General features: G+C 44.2%; 1 protein-coding gene across 2 annotated transcripts in view; it reads left to right on the plus strand.

Moving 5' to 3' along the window:
* The window catches only part of GNG4 (G protein subunit gamma 4), a 72,967-nt gene that overhangs the window by 29,909 nt on the left and 18,513 nt on the right, over positions 1-24,545 (plus strand). For both annotated transcript variants that reach the window (XM_054694980.1, XM_037511473.2), the window contains exons 2-3: positions 10,641-10,734; positions 15,759-15,867. In XM_054694980.1, the coding sequence (XP_054550955.1) occupies positions 15,769-15,867 (99 nt within the window). In that variant the 5' untranslated portion in view covers positions 10,641-10,734; positions 15,759-15,768. The remainder of the gene's footprint in view (positions 1-10,640; positions 10,735-15,758; positions 15,868-24,545) is intronic.

Below are 24,545 nucleotides of genomic sequence, written 5' to 3' on the forward strand. Positions count from 1 at the left end.
ACTGTTGTTTCCCAGTCAGGCAGAGATGGGCCCTAGCATTTGAAACCCACATCAGAGTGGACCGCCTGCTTGGGGGAAGGGGCAGGAGAAACCCTCCAGGGGAGGGGCGCTGCATTGAGATTCTTGGTAGCTTATGGGTCTTGCTCCATACTCAAACCCTAGCAAGTTGACGGGTGACTGAGAAACAGTACTGGTGGGAGAATAAGGGGTCTGCTGTGAGGGCAGAATGGATGAACTCATCCGCATGAAGTCATTCTCACCAAAGTGCATGACCCACTAAATTTGTGCTGGTATTTTTGAATACGTAGTGTTTAATGTACAATGTCAGTAGTCTAGTTAATTCATGGAATGGGCTGTCTGTGTGGTTATCTGTATAGATGGCTATTTCCCAGAGAATAAGCTCTACATTTTATTTTTTTTTTTAAGATTTATTTATACAAGAGCTGGGTACAGGCCAGAGGCATGGGAGGGTGAGAGGATTCACCAGAGACAGGGTGGGGAACAGAACAGGCAGACTGACTGAAATACACTGCTAAGGAGAGCAGGGGGCGAGAAAGGAGAGGTCTGCCGCACCATGTGGTTATCTCCCTGGCCAGCTGGGAATCGAACCCGCGCTGCAGGGTCTGCGGACAGCTTCAGAACACTGCACAACCTGCTGCACCAATGGGGAGGCCCAAGCTCTACATTTTATTAATTTTTTTTGCATGCAATTTTTTTTAGATTTAGATGTTTTCTTACATCTTTGTTACTTTTGGATAGTATTTGATTTCTCCCCTCTGGTTTGGTCCCTGTAGTTCTCCCACCACCACAGCACCTGGGATCTGTCATCGCAGTCCCTTACCTCCCTTAGAAGCTACACATTTTACCCAGCAGCAATGGCAGAGGGCTCCTTTAAGACTATGCTCTTCATACAAATTATGTAATGGTTGGTTGTCACCGGTGACACAATAACACATCTGTCACTTCATGCTGCATACTTCAACGTTGGTTTCCTTGGCACTGGAGTCTTTTACTTCGCAAATTTGAAAAGGCAGATCAAAGCACAAGACAAGAGACCAGAGACAGGCATGGAGTTCCTTCACAGCCCACCACACTGGTTTGAGCCAAAGCTCTGGCCTGGCTCAGCCTGACATTCATGCTCCCCACCCCCATGACCCCACCTCCCACCCATGAGTTGCAAGTCTCTGTCTTCAGTTCAGCCTCACTTCTGAGCACCGTCCCTGTCAGTTCACCTGTCTCCTGGGCATGTTCTTTTCAGTATCCTAAAGGCACCCAAAGTTCAGCTTGTCTACGTGAACTCACTGCACACCCCTGCAAATCCATGGTAGATGGCACAGCGTATCTCCCTAGCCTCTGCCTGGGAGCCTTCCTGCCCAACTCCCCGTCTTGCCTTCTAGTGCAAGCTTTTCTGTCAGCCCCTCCACCCCATCTCCCTGCCAGAGACCAGTGTGCGTGGTGAGTCCTCATCTTTACCCTTGCAGCTTCCTGACTGGTTTACTTGCTTGTTCACCTCCGATCTGTCCTCCACACCAGGCTGAAGTGGCCTTGCTAAAGTACAAAACCATTTGTACTGCTTCTGTCCTTATAAACCTGTCAGCTGATCACAGCTGACTTCTTGATACAAGCTCCACCCGCATAGCATGGTGTTCAAGACCATCCTTTTCTCCTGCAGGAGTAAAGAACTCTGCAGAGATGTCTGCACACTTATTCAGTGTCTCTGCCTGTACTCACGCTGTCCCCTGGCCCAGTGGGCTCGTGTTCATTTTCCCAGGCTCCATTAAGTACGAAGCCCTTCCCAAATTCTCTTTACCCCCAACCCAAGAAGAATGGGTGATCTCCTCCTTTTTGGTCCCTCTACCCTTTACAGGCTTCTGTGGTAGCACATTGAATTGAACATTGTCTTTGCTGCTATTCCTTTTGTCTCCAACACTAAATTGAGAGCAGAAGTTGTGTTTGAATCACTTCCTGTTCCTTGCATGCCTGACACAGTGAGGGGTGAATAAATGAATGATTGATGTGTATTGTTGCTTGGGAGTTCTCATCCTGTTTTCTCTACTAATTAGCTGTTTAATGATTTTGGAAACATAACTGACTAGACCTTAGTTGTCGCATTTGTATAATGAGGACATTGAGATAGGTGTAGGTTATTAGTTTTCTTGCACAGACTTCAAAGTCATGGTCCCATCACCCTAAGATGAATTTCACACAGTCATCAACCACCACACTCGGAGAGCAGTTTCTGATGGGTCTTACAAAGAACAAAAAACATATTTAAAAATGTGATTCTTTTTCTTTGATTGTTTGTTTATAGTAAACACATGAAAATTTGCCTAGAATTATTTTATTTTTAATATAATTTATTTATTTATATATATTTTACATCATTGTTCATTTTTGTACAGTGTTTGTTTTCTCTTCTCAGGTGTAGTCCCCATAGAATTCCACCACCAGTTTACCTGTTCACCATCGCCATAGTCCCTTGTGCTCTTCCCGCCCTTGTTCTGATCCCTCTCCTTCCACCTCCGTTACAGAATGTCTCTGATTTATAGTTGCCTGCCTTTTTTTTGTTATTATTTTCTCCCTGATCCCTTATTTGCTTCCCCTGTATTCCCCCATAAGTGAAACCACCTGACATTTTTCTTTTTCCCTCTGACTTATTTCACTAAGCTTAATCCCTTCTAGCTCCATCTATGTTGCTACAAATGGCATGAGTTTATCTTTTCTGATTGCTGAATAGTATTCCATTGTGTATATATACCACATCTTCTTGATCCAGTCATTTATGTTGGGGGTATTTAGGTTGTTTCCATATCTTACCTAGTATAAATAGTGCTGCAATAAACATAGGGGTACACATATCCTTTTGAATTAATGTTTTTGTGTCCTTTGGGTAGATTCCTAGGAGTGGAATTGCTGGGCCATATGGTAGCTCCACTTTTAGTAGTTTGAGGAAACTCCACACAGCTTTCCATAGTGGTTGGACCAGTTTGCATTCCCACCAGCACTGTGGGAGGGTTCCTTTTTCTCCACATCCTCGCAACATTTGTTGCTGCTGGTTTTTTTAATATGTGCCATTCTCCCTGGGATAAGGTTACATCTCACTGTGGTTTTGATTTGCATTTCCCTGATTATAAGGGATGTTGAACATTTTTTCATATACCTTTTGGCCATATACATTTCCTCTTTGGAGAAGTCTTGTTAGCTCTTCTGCCCATTTCTTGACTGGATTGTTTACTTTGTTTTTGTTGAGTCGTATGAGTTCTTTGTATATTTTTGTGATCAGTCCTTTATCAGTTGTATGGAGTGCAAAAATTTTCTCCCAATCAATAGGGCATCTCCTTATTTTGGCTAATGTCTCTTTTGCTGTACAGAAGCTTTTTAGTTTGATGTGATCCCAGGTGTTTATCTTTTCCTTGACTTTCTTTGCTTTTGGGGATGAGTCTTTAAAAGTGTTACTGAGATCCATGTCATGTGGTGTTTTGCCTATAAAAAATATGTGATTCTTTGCAGACATGAGCGCAGTCTTATAGCCACTAGTTGGATTCCTGACGATACTGGATTGAAGATTATCCCCCCTCCCAAATTTCTACCTGCTTGGAACTTAAGAATGTGACTTTATCTGGAAATAGGGTTTTTGAAGATATAATAGCTAAGATGAAATCATACTAGATTAGGATTGGCCTTCAATACAATGATTAGTGTCTTTATAAGAAGAGAATACAGAGAGACAGAGAAGAGAGTGATATGAAGATGGAAGCCAAGATTGCAGTGACATGTCTATAAGCCAAGGAGCACCTAAGAGGGCTGGGAGCCACCAGACACTAGCAAATGGAGAGGAAGGATGTGAAGGCTCCCCTAAAGCCTTCAAAAGGAGCATGACCCAGCTGACACCCTGCTTTGCCACTTCAGGCATCCAGAAACTATGAAAATACATAATATCAGGACACAAGCCACCAAATTAGTTACAGCAGCTCAAGGGAGGCACACACTGGGCTCTCCTTCCTCTGTACAATGACCTGTCACTTCAGTCGAGTTCCATGAGACAAGTGAATAGCATCTTATACATTCTATGGTGCCACACTCAGGTCCAGGTTCTTATTCTTTGCTGTGTTCACTATGGACAACCTCACAAATGCAGCATCAGTAACCGGCATATCAAAACCCAGGAGCTAAAAAAGGTTAACTTCATACTCTGAAGGCTGGTAGAAAAGCAACATCATGATTAGATTTTTTGGTGTTTGTTCCTATCAATTAGGATTTTCAGACTCTACCTGCAAATACTAATAAGAATATAAGAAATAAGAAATAATCAGAGAGGGTCTGGAGTAGCCACATACTTGAGAAAGTGGAAAGTATTAAGAGTCACACAGAAAATAGATCTGTTTTCTCATTTAGTTGTTTATTCTGCACCAATCTGCCAAATACTCTAAAATATAACAGTCCATTTGCCAACCTTCTGTCATTTTCTTGACCCTAATTTGAGGCACTAGATGAGGGAGCAGTGACCTGGTGACTGGTGATGAGCAGGCTCCAGCATCCTTCAGAGCCAGCATGCTCTGAATGCCTTGCCTTTCATATGTGCCCTGCCATCAATGCCCCTTGCCCCTGCACTCCTTTAGCATCTGTGTGATTAGAAGTTATTAGATCAGGCAGATGCTAGGAGGCAATCAAGATGTAAATTAAGTAATTGAGAACCAAATTGTAAAGTGCATCAAGCTTAACTGTCACAGTATTTAATTTGCAAAGGGCCCCTGCAGGAGCAGGACAGTCACACCCCTGCAGAGGGAACCATGTTCCCACTGCACACTTGACACCCAAGTTGTCTTGTGTGACAGCACCTGATTCTCTGCCACTGCTCTCAGGGGTCCAGACATTTAGCTCCATGCTGGAATGACTGAAAAAGAGCAGAATTTGTCATGGGTGATTAAATACATATGCCTGTAGAAAGTATGCATCATTTTCCAGTACAGTGGTTGTGACTTCTCAGTGAAGTGGGTGGATTAGAGTTCTCTTGTCTTGTTTTGAAGCTGATGTGACCTCCATGACTAGGGGAGGCACTCCAAGATGGTGACTGAAAATGTGACATCTTAAAGCCGGGGGGTAGGGATTATTCTGAATGCAAGGAGGCCCTCTCCTCCATTTTGTTACAGTAGCATCAAAAAAAAATTATAGGGTAGAAATGGTGACTTCCTTACATTTCTACTTGTTGCCTCCTTGGCCTGTGGGAAGTGGACCAAATTGCGAATCTGAGTGATGGACACCATGCAGGAATGAGAAATGACCCAAGACAGGATGTGGCTCCTCACCCAGGATTATGTCTCCAGCTCTCTCTCCATGAACTGATTCTTTCCTGGAGGGCATCTGGGGCCCGGCAGCCCCATCCCACCAATCTGTCCTTAGAATATTGAATGCTAGAAGAGAACACAGCTTCACAAGGTGAAATTCTTGCCATCCTTGATGGATGGTTGTTTTTAGGTTTCCAATAGAATATTCTTGTTAGTACTTTTTTTTTTAAGATTTATTTCTTTTTATACAAGAGCTGGGGTACAGGCCAGAGGCATGGGAGGGTGAGAGGATTTACTAGAGACAGAGCAGGGAGCAGAAAAGGCAGACTGACGAAATACACTGCTGAGGGGAGCAGCGGCCACAACAGGAGAGGTCTGCCATGCCATGTGGGAATATCCCTGGCCGGCCAGGATTGAACCCATGCCGCAGAGGCTGCGGACAGCTTCACAGCGCTGTGCTCAACCTGCTGCGCCACCAGGGAGGCCCTTGTTAGTACTTTTGACTCAAAACTGCAAAGTGTCTTCAAGGCAGCAGCATTCCAGAGCATCATATAAACACCTCTATTGGAATACTGTCTTGGTTAGGGAGGTGCAGAGGTGCTGTGACAAAGAGATCCAGAAATCCAATGATGTAAAGAATGCAAGGATTCTCCTCTCTCTCACCTGTGAGTCCAGAGGAGAGCAGCATCTATTCATGGGGCAGCTCAACTCTAGGTGGATTTTCAGGAATGTGGGCTCCTTACACTTTGCTTCTATCTCTTCCTCTAAGACTGAGGTTCTCAGTCTCTCCTGAGCACCAGAATTCTCTGAAAGGCTTTAAACCCAGAGTTTCTATTAGTAGGACTGAGTGGGGTCTGAGAATTTGTCTTTCTGACAAGTGTCAGGTGATGCTGATACTGCTGATCCAGGCACCCCACTTGGAGAACCATCCCCCCAGGGCCCTGCCCCAACCTGCCATTGTTGTTAAATTGTAGACATATTCATGCCCCAGATTATGGGAACAGGGAGGAGCACACAGTGTTTTAAGGTCCAGACTGGTAAGTGGTGCTGCTCATTTCCACTCAGTTTCCACTGATAAGAAGTTAGTGCTCACCTAGCTGCAAGGGAGGCTGGGAAATGTCTAACTAGTTGACCACATGCCCTGCCACATTGTGTTATTATGAGAAAAGGGGAAAGTGGATTCTGTGGGACAACCAGTACCATATACACCTGTCACACCATGATTATTTACTCACTTTCTCCCCTCAGAACCTGAGCTCTGTGAGAGCAGGTGGGACAAGTGTCATTCCTGTTTATGGCTTCAGAGTCTGTCATAGAAAACAAGATAGATGCTTAGTTCCACAGGTGCTGACCTTATCCATCGGTAGCCTGGGGGTGGGGGTGCTTGGGCAGCAGTTGTGCATACAGCCAGTATCTCAGTGGACTGTCCATCACAGTGTGTGATGAAAAATTATGAGAAGCAGGAGAGCAAGGTGGGGAGGGAGCATGGTGGGCTATGGTGAGGGACTGTAGTTGTTTTGGTGGTGGGTGTGGTGCCAATGGAGGGGAGAGAGCCTATACCTCATATACAAACAGCGATGTAAACCAAAGCTACTGCAATAAAAAAGGAGAAAGTAAGAAGCAATAGACTAAAAGAAAAAATTGGCGTATTTTGGTCAATTTTCTCCTTTCTCTTTGCTATTGGGCATTTTGAAATACCAATTTAAAACATTTTATTTATTTTTTTAAAGATTTTTTTTTTATATTCCCCATACAGTTGCATTCCCCTTATTTTGACCCCAATCCCTCTTCTCCCTGCCGCCCCCCTCCCCATAGTGTGTCTCTGGTTTATACTTGCTTGTTGATTTTGATTTTTTCTTTATTATAGTTATTCTTTTTCCTGGTCTCTTGTTTAGGTTTTCTAGATTCCTGCTATGAGTGAGACCATCCTGAGATCCTGTTCCATGTAGGACAGAAGCAACTTGAAAACAGAACGAAATGATTCTTTAAGAGAGCTTTTAGCAATGTGAAAGGAACAAGTGAATAGATGGGGAAGGAATTTCTAATAGTATTTTTCTTTTTCTTTCTGGCTTATTTTGCTGAGCATGATCCCTTCCAGCTCCATCCATGTCACTGCAAATTGCATGAGTTTATCTTTTTTGATTGCTGAGTAATATTCCATGGTGTATATGTACCACATCTTCTTGATCCAGTCATCTCTTTTTGGGCATTTGGGCTGTTTCCAAAGCTTAGCTATTGTAAATAGTGCTGCTATAAACATAGGGGTGCAGGTGCTCTTTGGAATTGATGTTTCTGTGTCCTTTGGGTAAATACCTAGGAGTGGAATTGCTGGATCCTATGGAAGCTCTATGTTTAGTAGGTCCAGAAATCTGCACACAGCTCTCCATAGTGGTTGGACCAGTTTGCACTCCCACCAACAGTGCAGGAGAGTTCCTTTTTCTCCACACCCTCGCCAACATTTGTTGTGGCTAGTTTTTTTAATATGTGCCATTCTCACTGGTGTAAGGTGGTATCTCATTGTAGTTTTGATTTGCATTTCCCTGATTACAAGTGATGTTGAACATTTTTTTCATATGCCTGTTGGCCATTTGCATTTCCTCTTTGGAGAAGTTTCTTTAATACCAAATTTAAAGATGTAAGTCCTTTAAGGTCTTATTATTGGACTTTACAAGAGAGTGCAGCGAAAAGTACTGGCATTCAAAATGTCACATTGGTAACAAAGAATATACACAATACATGATGTCTGTCTACATTACTACATATACATAAATATATATCCATATATGTACATATATACACGAAATAGCAACTGGCATGCAGATACAATTCAATGCTGTAGAAAATATTTTTTGTGTGTGGAATATCACATTTCCTTAGGGAATGTCTGAAATGGCGTATTATAATACTATGAAGAAAACAAGTTCTCTACTTATATTCTGTTTAATAAAATATAGCTATACTAGCAAATATGTTATTTAGTATGATGTTAATAAAATGTCACTTAGTAACATGTGAGTAAAATTATCCCTCGTATCAATAATTTTCAAAATTGTCCTGTTATGACAAATTATTTGATCAAATATCTGAAATTGTCCTAGAATTAAATATTTACACACAAACAGAACGTGGGGCATTTGGGACCAATCCTTGTGAGAATGCAAGCTAAGTAAACAGACTTCCTCACTGCAGGGATCCTTAGTCTCAGCTGCACTTTGTATTCTGGTCCTGGAAAGGAGCAGCAAAAGCTGCTGTCGAGTGGGTGTCTACCTCAGGGTTCTACAGACCTGAAATACCTAGCTGCTAAAGAAGCAGCAACGTCACCTCTTTGTTTTTCTGGTTCTCTCCAAGATCTCCCCATCTCATTTACTGCATTTATTGTAGGACATTCACTGGAGAAGTGAGGTGGACACCCACTCAGAGGAAGTCTGTCTTCTTTAAAGAGAGAAGATAGTGAGGGACCTCCCTGGTGGTACAGGGGTTAAAAACACAGTGCTAGCAAGCTGTCACCAGCCATTGCAACATGAGTTCGATCCCCGGCCAGGGAGATACCCACATGGTGCAGCAGACCTCTCCTGACTGCCCGCTGCTCCCCTCAGCAGTGTATTTCAGTCAGACTGCCTGTTCTGCTCCCCTCTCTGTCTCTGGTGAATCCTCTCACCCCCTGCACCTCTGACCTACACCCCTATTCTTGTATGCACAAATAAATAGATCTTTTAAAAAGAAAGAGAGAGAGAGAAAGAAAGAGAGAGAGAAAGAGAGAGAGAGAGAGAGAGAGAGAGAGAAAGAAAGAGAGAAAGAGAGAAGATAGTGAGCGAACAGTCCCCTGGGCACATCTGACTTCTGATTGGATCATCTAGATAACAAAGCTGAGGTCAAGGTACTGTAGAGAGAGATCTGTGTTGGTCTGGGCTGTTTGGCAGGAGGAGGATGGCATTTGGAGGCCAGGGAGGAGCTTAGGAGCTGTTCTGTGTGTTCCCTGCCTCCACCCCCAGAGACCACGTGTGCCAGAGGGTTCCTGAAAGTCGCCCTCCTGGTGGCCAGGCTTTAGGCTGTGCCCCTGCAGGAAGCCCTTGCCCTGCGCAGGGCAGGCCCCTCTTAGACTTGCCTGTTCATCTCCTCCCTTTGTAAGATGAAGGGGATGAGGGGACTTGTGGTGAGGGACCCGCTGTACCCTCCGCAGATTCTTCAGTTAGGACCCTCTGGGCCCCCAGAATTGGCTAAGACCAAACAACAATAGAGCTCCTGTTCCATGTAGGACAGCAGCAACTTGAAAACAGAACGAAATGGTTCTTTAAGAGCACTATTAGCAATGTGAAAGGAACAAGTGAATAGATGGGGAAGGAATTTCTAATAGCAGAGGGGTGAGAAAACAAAGGAGAGAAGGAGATTAGGATAAAATGACATAAAAGCCTGCCGAGGAGGGGCCCTGGGAAGCCTCCAGATGCAACAAATTACTCTGACAGGAAGGAATAAGGGCATTGTAAATGGAGGCATGTGGTGGTTGTAAAAATACACAACAGGCTGAGAAAAATGCTGTAAGCACAGCTTCAAACATCCTCCCAGAAGTTCAGAATTTTAAAATGACCCTTGAAAGCTGATGGTAGATCTGAGGCATCCAGGGCGGGGGTGGAGGGGGTGATGAGAAAGGAGAAAACATGGCACAAGGAGAGCATAATAGACTGCAGTGAAGGACTGTGGGTGCTCTGGTGGTGGTAAAACTATGCTGACCACACCTGAGAGGAGAAATCTTATATGTGAAAAAAATTAATACGGATTAAAGTAGTGGTACTTCAGTAGTGGAATTAGAGTTCCACTCTGGTGTGGAGGGGAAGCAAACAGGACAATCAGCCCTTTCCTGCCAGACTTTTGTTTTTGCTCCAAGATCATTGACATCTCTGTAATAGGACAGGAGATGAAATGCCCTCTGGTTGGAATCAGGTTATTTCTAATGTATGCAAGAATATTATGCATCAACATGTTAACCATAGTTTTGCCTGGGAAAAGTAGCTTTAACTGGTCTTTATTTCCCTAATTTTCCCTATTTTCTATGAGAGATATATCTTTATATAATGAAAACAAACTAAATAATGAAATCTCAGCTGTTTCACCGTCACAGAGGTCTGACTGAAGCTGGGACTCAAGTTGTGGGTAGGGGCTGCCCCAGGGCAGCCTTTGGCCTCGAGATAGTCCCATTTATCAGGTGGAGGCTTCCTGTCCTGCTTTTGCTCTCTGTCTCCCCTCTGCAGCCACAGGTGTCCCAGGACAGTCCCTGAAGGAAGAGAGGCACTGTGGGGGTTTGAGCAGCGTGGGGGGGCTTCTGCCGCCCCTTGTGACCCAGCTGTGCTGTGCTTTCAGGTGAACCTCAATCAGCATCTCATCTGACCACCGTCACCTGCTGCTGCCCTCAGCCTGTCACCTGCCCGGGCCTGTCACTGTGCCGCCTCTGCAGGTAAGGAAGCCATGAATCCTGCCCAAAAGCAGGTTCTCTCTGGAGGGCAGTGTCTTTGCCAGCTGTGGGGGCAGAGGGTGCTGGGGTGAGGCTGGGCTGCATACTCCCAGATGGTGGCTGGATCCCTCCACACCTCACTTTCTTCCTGTTGTAGTTGTCACTGTCCTCTTTCCCCCTCGCCCAACCTCTATAGCAGATGTTGCCAGTGGAGCCCATTTTATGAGTCACCCAGCACTTAGCATTTCTCCATTATGAGTGGCTGTACCCACTTTGCAGGGAGCCAGGACAGGAAACCTGAGTCATTTCCATGGGGTGCTAGACCTTAGCTAGGATGCCAAGCACGGTGCCTTACCTTAAGAAAGGAGATGTTGGGCCTCCCTGGTGGCTCAGGGGGTTGAGACGCAACCTATGAAGCTGACCGTAGCCTCTGAAGTGCGAGTTCAATCACTGGCCGAGGAGCAACCCACATGGCACAACAGACCTCTCCTGGCTCACTCACTGCTCCCCTCAGCAGTGTATTTCAGTCAGTCTGCCTGTTCTGTTCCCTGCTCTATCTCTGGTGAATCCTCTCACCCCACCCCACCCCCATGCCTTTGGCCTGTGCCCCAGCTCTTGTATGCATAAAAATAAAATAAATCTTTAAAAAAAAAAAAAAGATGTCATTCAGGCAAGCATCCTTGTTTGGCAAATCACTGTAATAAAAGGGGAGTCAAGGGCCTCCCCTGGTGGCACAGTGGTTGAGCACTGAGCTGAGAGGTGCCCACAGCCTCTGCAGCACCAATTCGATCCTGGCCGATGGGTGAGGGTCCCACATGGTGTGCATGGGTGATGGCGATGGGTGAGGGTCCCCTGCCGCGCCCGCTGCTCCTCTCAGCAATGTATTTCGTCAGTCTGCCTGTTCTGTTCCCCATTCTGGCTCTAGTGAATTCTCTCACCCTCCCGCGTTTCTGACTGTACCCAGTGCTTGTATAAATAAATAAAAAAAGAGGGGTCAACAGCATGCCCACCCTGCAGTTGAAGTGGGTTGGTCTCCTCAGGCCCCAAGGTCAGTGCTCACCAGTGGTTGCTGTCTCTCAGGCACTGTCCAGGGACACAGGCTGCAGCCAACTTCTGAACAGCTCGTGGAGATAATTCATGTTAGGGAGCATGGCTGAAAAGACCCCGTGAGATCCACTTGTCCAGACATTCTAAACACTGTCCCGAGTCAGGTCATGTCAGCAGCACTGAGGACTGAGCCAGCTTGTTCTGCCTGCCCCCACAACTCTGCATTTACTGAGCTATGCAGTCCAAGATGCAGCCCATTAGAACCTCCCCATGAAGGCTGTCTGTGTGTGAATGCGTTCCTGTGTGCCCAAGGGGCAGAACTATCTGACCATGGTGTGACCCCACTAGGCCAACGAGGGGCAACTAGCTGGGAACACATGGGGAAAGGCTGTCTTCTGCTTCCACTATGAAAAATTAGGGTCTTGGACCTGGACCTTTTAAGTCCCATTACAATATTAACAGCAATGATTCAGAGCCTTGCTGCTCAAATGTGGTCCCTGGACCAGCAACAACTGGGAGCTTGTTAGAAATGTAGAATCTTCCACCATATCCCAACCCATTCAGTCAACATCTTCAATTTACTGAGATCCTCAGGAATTCTTCTGCCCAATATGTTTTTTAATGGAGTGATTTAGAACCCCAGAGGTACATGAACGCTTGCAAGGTAATTTGGTGAACACAAAGAGATGATAAAGTAGAAACAATTTGCAGCCATGGTTCTCACATTTGGGAAGGTCTGAAATCAGCTTGGGAGGTTGTGAGGTACAGATGTCTGTCTGTGGGGTCACAGTCTGGATCTTATGGCAGGGTACACTGCCATAAGAAACTTTACCAACCACTTGGAGAGATGCATGAACACCTGAAACCACTTACGGGTCACCCATAGCATCCAGAATAGCATCCTGTGAACCGCACCAGGAGAGCCAAGGGGCTGCATTACGGGGGAAGGAGGAGCAGGCTTTTTGTCCTCTGTACGGGGAGAACTTTTCCATTCTTATTTTCTGAATCTCTACATATGGTTATGGAGGGGTTCTTTTTTTTTTTTAAGAATTATTTATTTATGCATACAAGAGCTGGGATGTAGGCCCGAGATGCGGGGGTGGCAGGGTGAGAGGATTCACCAGAGACAGAGTGGGGAGCAGAGCAGGAGAACTGACTGAAGTACACTGCTGAGGGGAGCAGCAGGCAAGACAGGAGAGGTCTGCTGCACCTTGTGGGTTAGCAACCTGGCAGGGATCGAACTCATGCTGCAGTGGCTGCTGAAAGTTTCATAGTGCTGAGACTTAACCCCTTACACCACCAGGGAGGCCCCCAGGGGCTCTTTAATGGGAATGGGAGGAGGTGGGGGAGAGAGAGGAGAGTGTGAGAGGAAGGCAGTCTCCCTTCCCTGGTGCTGGAGGCCCTGAGAAGATAGGGGACCCACCCTCACCAGCTTATTTTATCTCCTGGACACAAAAAGGAAAACATAGCTCAGCGGGAGCTTTTTCACATAGTGAGCATTCAGTCAGAGTTCTCTTTCTGTTGTTGTGGAGTGTGTTACAAATGTCCCTTCTTTGTGAACAGGGAAGAATGAGAAAAGAGCTGAGCAGGATCAGGGCATCTGGGATACAGCTGGTCCCTGGGCAGGAGTGGGAGGGCTGCCCAGGGGGATGGAATGAGGCTGTGGTTCTGCTGTGGATCTGTGCACTCCTAACCACACCTGCCCCCACTTATTCACACACTCATTCACACACTCACATCACTCCCCTTCATGCATACCCTCACTGTTCGCCCTCATACTCACACATACTTCACCTTCAAAATACATTCACCACACACACACACACACACACACACTCCCACCTTCATACGCTCAACACACACACCTTCATACATGCACTCACAACCACACACACCTGCCTTCACTTACATTCACTCACACACACTCATCTTCTCACATATTCTCACCCCACGCATACATACACATACCCTCGCACCCATGCCGACCCTCACACTCACACCTTCATACACTCACACACTCACCTTCATACATACTCACCCCACACATGATCATATACACTCACCTGCTTTCACTCACACACTCATACACACACTCACCTTCATCCAAAAGCTCACCCTCACACCCACACATACTGTCGCGCACACACCATGCTGGGCCCTCTCCTCTCCTGTGCCTCGCTGTACTTCTCTCTCTTCGCTCCTGCTGATCTTAGGCTCAGCTTCCTTGTCCTTCGCCATCTCTGTTCTCTGTCCCCTCCTCCACTTCCCCAACCTTTAAAAGCCTAAAGTCAATGATGAGAAAAGAAAAGGCTGGGTTCTAGAATGGGGAGGAAGGATCAGGATCTGAGAGCATGATTTTAGGGTCCTTTTTTACTTGCTCAGGCTGGGGAGGGCTAGAGCCGCGTTGTGTCTCCTCCCTCCTTTTACATGAACACAGGGACACAGACGCACATCCACACACGCAGGCACAGAGGGACGGCCATGCCCTGAAGGCCCACGGCACACAGGGACACGCATAGGCCTGGACATGCATGCAAGCACTTCTCTACGTAGTGGGGGTTAGGCAGCTGTCCCCCAAGCCCCAGCCTCTCTTGATTCCCCTGATCCTTCTCTTCTCGTTAACTGGAGGTTCACAGCCAAGATAGGAACAAATCCCTGTTAAACTCCGATTTAGGCAACTGACCTACATCTTAGAGGAAACTTTTTTTTTTTTAAATTGCCTATGGAATTTAGAAAACCTAAATAAGGGACCAGGTTATAATAAAGTAAAAGTCAAAATCAACAAGCAACAAGCAACTGTTAACCGGAGACACACTACTGGGGGGCCGGGGAAGGAGGGAATAGGATCAAAACAAGGTGGGTAGGAATTGTATGGGGACTATAACCAAGATGAAAATGTATACATTGTGCAAAAATGAAAAACAATGTATAAAATAAAAAAAAAAAAAGAAATACACTGCTAAGGCGACCAGTGGGTGAAAAAAAAAATAATCAAATAAAGAGGTAAAAAAAAAAATTGCCTCCGGACAGGTGAAGTCATCATTACCTCTTGTCTTGGCTGGGCAGCGTGGCCTGTGCACAATCACTGCACCACAGGAAGCCCTTGTCCCCTGCGAACTCAGTCTCCGCATAGCTGCCCCCCAGGAGGGGTAACTGCAGGCGAGAGCATATGCTTTCTTGTCCAACAGTTAGCATAACAGTGGCCTTTTTCTGTCATGTGGTATCACTACATGTCATGTCAGGCAAAATGTCTTTCCTCTTCTAGAAATCAAGCAAATCTATGGGTGGGTGGGTGGGTGTGAGTGTGTGTGTGTGTGTGTGTGTGTGTGTGTGTTTCATTGTCTAAAAGCAAGTTCCCAACATCACTTTTTGGAATGACAACAAATTAAAATGAATAATAAGGCAACTTTACTCATGGGAAACATGTGCTGAGATTGCTTGGGGGTACTGTGTGAGACAGTAGAAAGAACCCATAACTAGGCTTCAATGCTTTGAGTTTGGGTTCTAGAGCCACACATTTTGACTGTGGGATGTTTAGCTGATGGCTTAATTTCTCCAATTAAGTGCTTTTGTAAGTACTTCTTAACTTACAAAACAAAATTTAACATTGTTTTGCCAACCTTATGGCCTGCTAAGGGAATGAATGAGCAAATGTGTATGAAATAGCTCATCACTAAGAAAGCAGTCTACACATGGCCAGGTGTCCTTTTAGGTGTGGGAGTAGAAAAGTAACTCTGGGACCATCTGTTTCCTTCTGCTTTCTCCCCCGGGACTGAGAAAGCCTTTCCAAACAGAAGCCTAATGTCTTGCTTCCATCACTCTAGTGAAGCATTCTTTTCTCTGATCCCAAGAGGGTTTGTTCCCAAATGCTTCCTGGCTTGGATGGAGATGTAGTGTGGGAGCGGGGGAGGGCACTGAAGAGCCTCTGCCTTCCCTTTGGAAAAGTCATACTTTCAATCCTTTAACTCTGGCTGTTTCAGAGGCAGCAGAATGAAAGAGGGCATGTCCAATAACAGCACCACTAGCATCTCCCAAGCGAGGAAGGCTGTCGAGCAGCTGAAGATGGAAGCCTGTATGGACCGGGTGAAGGTAAGTACGCACAGCCGGTCATACCCACCCACCAAAACCCAGCTCAAAACATTCCTCCCATTTCCAAAGCAGTGTTGTGAGAGTTAATACATCACCCAGTTGTGCATTCAGCCAATCCTGGCAGCCCTACCTGTCTTTCTTCCAAAAGATCAATATTTTATTATTCACTTAAAAAAAATATATATATATATATAGTTTTCAAGATATCCCCTGCTTACAAGAGGCAATTAAAAATAAGGACTTAGAATGGTTGAAAGTAATGGGGAAAACATACGAAAAGTCATGGAAGATTTTAAGAAGGTAGAATAAGACACATGCAATGAACTCAAATAAAAATAAAACTCAGTATCGATAATAATACCAGAAAAGAATATGGAATTTTAGAATAAAAGTATCGCTGAGATTAAGAGGATTATATCATTGTCATAAAAAGTCCAGTTCACCACATGCCATCACAATTCTTAACATGTACGGGTCTATTAAAATGGCCTTAAAACTTGGAAAGCCAAAATTCATCAAGCTCAATTGTCAACTATGTTCTTTTCTCCATACTGGTGGGTTATACAGGTTAAGAAGGAGAAAAACTACAAAATATTTGTAAAATCTGAGTATGATTTTGTGAACACTTTTTACCCCACAATTAGGGGACATACATACATTATTTATCAGGCACAAACACATTTATAAAAATTGGCCATGTAATAATACAGCATAGAGAATGTAAAGTGGCCTCACATGTTTTGACGTACTTCCCGTCAAGATGTGAGTTCTACATTCCATCTCCTTGCCCTGGGAGTGGATGTAACAGGGCAGCTGTAACATTTACAAACGAGTGTTTGCTTCAGAGTTCCAAGTGTGCCCAAGGAGTCAAATGATGCAAAGCACACAGTGTGTGTGAATTCCATAAGGAGTTGCTAAAAATAGACTCATCTGCATCTTGGCTCTGTTTAGCTCAGTTATGCCAATAAGCAAAAAAGAGATCAATCATAGTTTCCCTTCTTGACCCAGTGACTTTGAGGTTAGACATCAGATATTTTGACAGGGGCACCGTTGGGAGCAAAGCATTGAACCAAGCACCATGTTTGTCAAATGTTCCTTTGGGGAAAGTGAAGAAAGGTGCCAGCCACCTCCCACGGTGTTCATTTTACTGATAAGCTTAGATTTCTTCATGCTGGGAGAGCTGAAGCAAGATGAAGCCACCTATTATTCTCCAGATGCCACTGAGAAGCAAGCAGGAGGTGAGGCAAAGCATGTGGCTCTAAAATGTGGTTTAGGTTCATTGAGTGAACTGAGCTGGAGCCCTTCAGCAACCTGGCACTAGACACTCAAGTCCAATGTGTCTGTGGTTTTGGGAATGCAAAACCAGGGGTCTTGCCCAGGCATCTTGGATTTGAAGCAGACACCATCTATGTGGGCAATGGGTGACTCTAATCGCCTTCTGTTGGCAGAGAGAGCGATCCCTCTGCAAGGCTCCATCACGGAGATTTCCCTTCATGCTGGATTTATGGCCACAGAGCTCCTGCCTCTATAGAGATAGTTATTCCCTCTATCTGGGACTTCAGGGGGTGAACTATACAAGGAGGCAATAAACATGCCCAGAAAGTGACATGAGTATATGAAGCAAGGAAGGAATCCAGCCTGATGCAGATGCAGACACTTGAGCATCTGTATCTTGTACATAGCAAATCCATAAGTTAGATATCATCTCTCGATCCCTAGAGTAGAAGAGAGCAAGGAACCAAACAACTTTAATACAGAGTGAGCCCCAACAGCATAGAAGTGGATTTAGGAGTAAGTGCTGCAGACATTCAGCAAACATCTGCTGAGAGAATGGAAACTGTGCTGATGAAATTTGCTCTTTTGATAAACATCCCTGAGACCCACTCTGCACTAGGCGTGGCCCTGGGATGGAAGCACTAATGGAATCCTCCCTGCCATACTACTTGGAAAAAAGATTTCTTGGAGTTATAAGCTGGGAGCTGGTTCTCAGGCAATATCCGGGGAGATGAGAAGTCTTGCATCAGCTAATCATGGCTCATGTTGAGCAGCTGGACGCCAGAAGAGCGGCTGGGAAGACAGCTTTGGGCAGCATGGCAGATGCTGTGTCGATCATAAAAACAACTGGGATGAAACATAGGCCATGAAGTAAACTAACTTGTCATCTATAAAGCTGTCAGAGGCCAGGAGGCAGGAGGCAGGTGAAGCCACAGAAGCCACTGGGAGGGGCAAAAAGGGGGAAGAAAACAGGTGTGATGTGGAGCCGCAAAGGTAGGATTGCAGAGTCAAAGACATCAAGAAATAGAGCAAAACTTAAGAGGGTGGATGTGGGAGACACTTAGGAGAAAGAAGTCAGAATCCACTTGTCAAGCTGCACAGCGTGAGGCCTGGAAAGACAGTGGGTGTCCATTTTGTCAAGAGCCAGAGTATTTTGCTTTGACAAGGAAGACAAATTCTTTTTTTTAATGAGTTTGTATATTTATCTCCCCACTTTTATTGAGAAACAATATATAATGTTGCATCCATTTAAGGTATACATGATTTGATATACGTACCTATGGAAAATGATTACCTTAAAAACATTTTGGTTAACTTCCATTTATCTCTTATTTACAAATATTTTCTTGTGATGAAACTTTTTAGATCTACTCTTTCAGCAACTTTTCCAATATGTAATACAGTGTTGTTAGCTACAGTCACCATGTTGCACATTATATCCCCAGAACTTACTAATTTTTGTATTGTCATTTTGTATGATAAAGTACTAATTATTATTACCAACTCTTTTAGTGAAATCTTTAAATAAATTTTATTTTTATATTCCCCATACAATTGCAATCCCCTTATTTTGACCCTAATCCCTCCCCTCCCTGCACCCCCCCCCCCATGGAGTGTCTCTGGTTCATAGTTTTTGTTGATTTTGATTTTCATTTTCTTATAGTTATTCATTTTCCTGGTCCCTTATTTAAGTTTTCTAGATTTCTGCTATGAATGAGACCATCCGGTATTTTTCTTTTTCTTTCTGGCTTATTTCGCTGAGCATGATCCCTTCCAGCGCCATCCATGTTGCTGCAAATTGCATGTGTTTATCTTTTTTGAATGCTGAGTAATATTCCATGGTGTATATGTACCACATCTTCTTGATCCAGTCATCTCTTTTTGGGCATTTGGGCTGTTTCCAAAGCTTAGCTATTGTAAACAGTGCTGCTATAAACATAGGGGTGCAGGTGCTCTCTGGAATTGATGTTTCTGTGTCCTTTGGGTAAATACCTAGGAGTGGAATTGCTGGATCATATGGAAGCTCTATGTTTAGTAGGTCCAGAAATCTGCACACAGCTCTCCATAGTGGTTGGACCAGTTTGCACTCCCACCAACAGTGCAGGAGAGTTCCTTTTTCTCCACACCCTCGCCAACATTTGTTGTGGCTAGTTTTTTTAATATGTGCCATTCTCACTGGTGTAAGATGGTATCTCATGGTAGTTTTGATTTGCATTTCCCTGATTACAAGTGATGTTGAACATTTTTTCATATGCCTGTTGGCCATTTGCATTTCCTCTTTGGAGAAGTTTCTTTTTAGCTCTTCTGACCATTTTTGGACTGGATTATTTTCTTTGTGTTGAGTCTCATCAGCTCTTTGTAGATTTTTGTGATCAGTCCTTTATCATTAGTGTTGTGTGCGAAAATGTTCTCCCAGTCGGTGGGGTTTCTCTTTGTTGTTGTTATTGTCTCTTTTGCTGTGCAGAAGCTCTTTAATTTGATGTAGTCCCAGCTGTTTATCTTTGCCTTCCTTTTAGTGAAATTTTTATACACATAATCAAGTGGATTCCCTATCTGATAAGCTCCAAAAACAATCGATTTTTTTTCACATGCAAACATTCCATCTTGAATTTTATTTTATTTTTATTTTTTCCCTTTATTGAGGTAACACTGGGTTATAACACCGTATATAATTTAGGGGTTCTAGTGCCAGCAAGGCACAGGGCAGGTTCTCTATCAATTTGGGCAGATGTGTAAAGGAGAATAGAGCCTTCAGTGGCTTTTTTCAGGCTTTAATGCTCTTTCTACACCAACTGTTGACAAGCCCATGGGCTGGCAAGAGGGGAGGCAGGAGGCTGGCAGGCCTTCCAGGCCCTGGTGACTCTTTACCCTCTCTTTGGGCTCCTCTGGCATTGTGTTATGGGCTCTTCTCATGGCCATTGTCTGCCACAGCTGTCCTGCCCCCATAGTTGTGTGTGTGTGTCACCGCCCTTATAGCCTCAGCCTCCAGGCTCAGGTATGCCCACTTACACATGCCCACACCACACTCCATCAGGCATGCATGTGCCCCGCACCCACGCTCCCAAGCGCCTCCTGCATTCAAGGCTGCAGGTGATAGCCACAGAGGCCGGCAGCATAAAAGCTAGAGCAATCTACATTTACCCTACAGGGGTGAAGAGTCATACCACACCAGATATATGTTACCACTATGCACCCACCATCCAAGCACCTATAGCCCTTTACCATAGACCATTGTGCCCCCTCCCACCTGTGTTCTTCTTTTTCTTGTTCCCTAAGGTACAAGGTTAGATTATTTACTTAGGTTCTTTCTTGTTTCTTGATGTGGGCCTGCATTGACATATACTTCCCTCTTAGTACTGCTTTTCCTGCATCCTGTAAGTTCAGGTAAGTCTGTCTTCATTTTCTTTTTCTTTTTTTTTTTAATTTTATATATTTTTACATCATTTTTCATTTTTGCACAATGTATGCATTTTCATCTTGGTTATATTCCCCATACAATTCCCACCCCCCTTGTTTTGATCCTACTCCCTTCTCCCCCCACCCCACCCCCCTTTAGTGTGTCTCTGGTTTATAGTTCTCTTGTTGATTTTGATTTTTACTTTATTATAATTAGCCTTTTTCCTGGTCCCTTATTTAGGTTTTCTAAATTCCTGCTATGAGTGAGGCCATCTGGTATTTTTCTTTTTCTTTCTGGCTTATTTAGCTGAGCATGATCCCTTCCAGCTCCATCCTTATTGCTGCAAATTGCATGAGTTTATCTTTTTGAATGCTGAGTAATATTCCATGGTGTATATGTACCACGTTTTCTTGATCCAGTTATCTATTTTTGGGCATTTGGATTGTTTCCATAGCTTAGCTATTGTAAATAGTGCTGCTATAAACATAGGGGTGCAGGTGCCCTTTTGAATTAATGATTCTGTGTCCTTTGGGTAAATACCTAGGAGTGGAATTGCTGGATCATATGGAAGCTCCATCCACACAGCTTTCCATAGTGGTTGGACCAGTTTGCACTCCCACCAGCTGTGCAGGAGAGTTCCTTTTTCTCCACATCCTTCATTTTCATTTGTCTGCAGATATTTTTAAATTTCTTCTTGGATTTCCTTATTAACCTAATAGCCATTCAGTAATGTGCTATTCAGTTGCTACATATTAGAGGTTTTTCCTATTTTCTTTTCGTGATTGATTTCTAGTTTAATTTCATTATGATCAGAGAAGATACTTGATATGATTTCAAGCTTCATGAATTTATTTGACACTTGTTTTATGACCTCACATCCTGGAACATGCTCCATATGCACTGGAGAAGAATGTGCACTCAGCTTTTGTGAAATGTAATGCCCTATAAATGTCTAGTGGACCCATCTGATCTAATTCTTCATTTAAGACTGTTGTTTTCTTGTTGATTTTCTGTCTGGTTGATCTTGTCCACTGATGTTAGGTGTTAAAGTCCCTACCACTATTATATTATTATGGTCATTGTCTGTTCTTATGCTTGTTAATAGTTGTCTTATGTATTTTGCTGCACCTTGATTTAGTGCATATGTATTGATGAGTGTTATGTCTTCCTGATGTTTTGATCCCTTAGTCTTTATGTAATATCCATCCCTGTCTCCTGTTACCTTTTTTAACTGGAAGTTTATCTGATACAGGTATGGTTGTCCCTGCCTTTTGGAGGGGGGGGCAATTTGCTTGTAAGATTATTTTCCAGCCATTTACTTTGTATCTATGTTTATCTTTAGCACTCAGATGGGTCTCCTGGTATCTCCAGAACTTTTTAATTATCCCAAACAGAGAGTCTGCCCTCTTCCCAACCCCCAGAAATCTCTATTCTAATTCTCTCTCTACGAATATGAGTATTCTGGGTGCTTCATCCACATTAAATGGAAGTCATAATATCTGTCTTTTTGTATGTGGTGTATCTCACTTAGCATATATCTCCAAGGTTCATCTTGGAGATGAACCATGTATTTTAATTCCATTCCTTTTTATGACTGAATAGTTTTCCATTGTATGTATATATCATATTTTAGTTATCCATTCATCTGCAGTGGACATTTGAGTCATTCCCACCTTTTGGTTATTGTAAATCATGCTGCTATGAACATTAGTATTCAAGTGTGTTCACTGTTTTCAATTCTTTGGGGTGTGTATTCAGAAATGGAATTGCCGGATCACATAGTAATTCAATGTTCAACTTTTTGAGGAACCACCACACTGTTTTCCATAGTGACTGACACATTTTACATACCTCCTAGCAATGTACAAGTGTTCCAGTTTATCTACACCCTCGCCAATGCTTGTTATTTTCCATTATTTTCTCTTTTTTAAAAATAGACATTGAGTGGGTAAGAAATTCATACATAGCTTAAAGCACTAGACACCCTTTGCTTCAGGGCACAATGTGACTTTAAGGGGAGATCTACTTGATGCATCTTTTGGCAAAAAAAAAAAAAAAAGTATATATCAATATGAATTAGCCATACAAGTAAAGCAAAATGTGGCATGAAAGGAATGCCATCAATGATGTGCCAGATAGGCTTTGTGAAGTGTGTTCAAGAGAGTGGGAAGAGAAACCAGAGAAAAATATCCTTTCTAGGGTATGTGAGATCACTGCAGGAGAGAGAGGAAGTGATAAAGAGAGACCCTGGACAGTAAATGACAGAAGGAAGCCACATAGAAAGAGAAAAGCAGTTCCTAAAATTCAGTAAATTCATACAAATGGTGATGGGAATGCCAGGTCTGGAGGAAGGCACAAGAGGATAGGCTGACAGCATGGTGAGAATTCAGAGAAGGTGAGTGCAGTGCCTTTCACTGGGCCTGGAGAGAGAAGAACAAGCTAGAAGGGAAACAGCTGGAGCCTCCATGGAAGAAATAATTGCAATTATGAGTCCCACAGAGCTGACTCCCAGGTGGAAACACAGCAGATGGGGACCAGAGGACAGCCGGGCTAGGGCAAGTGTCAGGCGTGAAACCAGAAAAGAGCCCACGGCTGGCATGATCGGTGGCCAGTGCAGAGCCCAGCTCCAGACTTTGTGCCTAACTGTGCTTAGACTCTCCCAGAGGAACAAAAGGAAAGATGGGTGGCATTTTCAGCTCATGAAAATAAAAGGGAGGTCTGTTAAGAGGGAGAGAAGGGGAAAAAAAGAGCCACATTAAGCGGTCACTTAGGTTGCAAAGGTAAGAAAGAGTAATCGTCTGAATTCAGAGGGGCTTGGGCAATTCATGGAGGGAAAATATAACCAAAATATCCCCTGTCACTTTAAAGTCCTCTCTGTCCCCCCAAAACATCACCTGTATAAAAGCTCTAGTACCAATGCAGATTTTGTTCCAGATTTTATAGGGGGCACAAAAGGAAGGTTTATACCACATAGCTCACAGCTGGACCTCAAACCTCACAGTTTGGTTTAGAGACCCTCCCCTCACACAGAGTCCTCACCCTTCATCCCCTCTACCTTCATTCATTGTGTATCAAGTTCCTACCCCACTCAGCCCTTTCTCCAAGTTACTGCCCACCTGACCTCCCAGCATTCCCCAGCTCTTCTCCGTCCTGCCTAGAAGCTCATCAGGGCATCACCCACCAAAGGTTGGCTTATTTTTTTATACCCATTAGAGGCTCAAGAGATACAAAATTCTACCAGGAGAGCACCTATTTGACACCGATCACCAGGTAGGAAAAAATTGTCAAACAATTATGCCAGATGTGAGCTTAGCAGAGTATCAGAGACTTCCATGGAGAAAATAGTCTCAGGAGCTGGCCTGTGGCCCCCTGAACGGAGAGTCCTGAACAGAGAAGGTGATGTCCCCAAAGGGTGGCACAAAGGTCCTCCCAGCAGGGCTTCTGGGACCTGCCTCTCCCTTTGACATCCATCAGATGTCCTGGTTCTCCTGGCCCAGAGGAAGGGGAATTGCTGATGTTGGGCCCATCCCATGGACTGTGACTCAGGAGGCTCAGGAAGTGGGCAGACACCCCTAAACAAACCAGTTACTCTCAGCCAGGGACCAGGAAACAGCTATAGGACTTGCCAACGAAAATTGGCCAAGTAACATGATGCCCGTCTCTGCCATTCACTGTATAGCCCATGGAAGCCATTAAATATCTGTGGGTTATGCTAATTATCCCCGAAAGGGCTGTCCTGAGGCTGTTGTGGTTTCAACACAACTTTGATTTGTTGCTTGTTGACAGATAAATCCACTTGTTCTATATCAGGTTCTGTAAACTACTAAAAATGTGAGGGTAGGAAGGGAAGAACGTCAGGTGATGGATGCACTGAAACAACAGCAGAAGTGGGTATTTAGAAGTGGACTAGAGCTAAGAGGTATTGACATAAGAGAAGCGATCATATCATGGTGAATAATGACAACTGTTCACAATCCCTCTCCATAGAAGTTAAGACAAATTTAGA

The sequence above is a fragment of the Talpa occidentalis genome, unplaced genomic scaffold (genome assembly GCF_014898055.3).
Source record: "Talpa occidentalis isolate TD23 unplaced genomic scaffold, MPIMG_talOcc4v2.1 talOcc4.14, whole genome shotgun sequence".
In the NCBI taxonomy this organism is placed as follows: domain Eukaryota; kingdom Metazoa; phylum Chordata; class Mammalia; order Eulipotyphla; family Talpidae; genus Talpa; species Talpa occidentalis.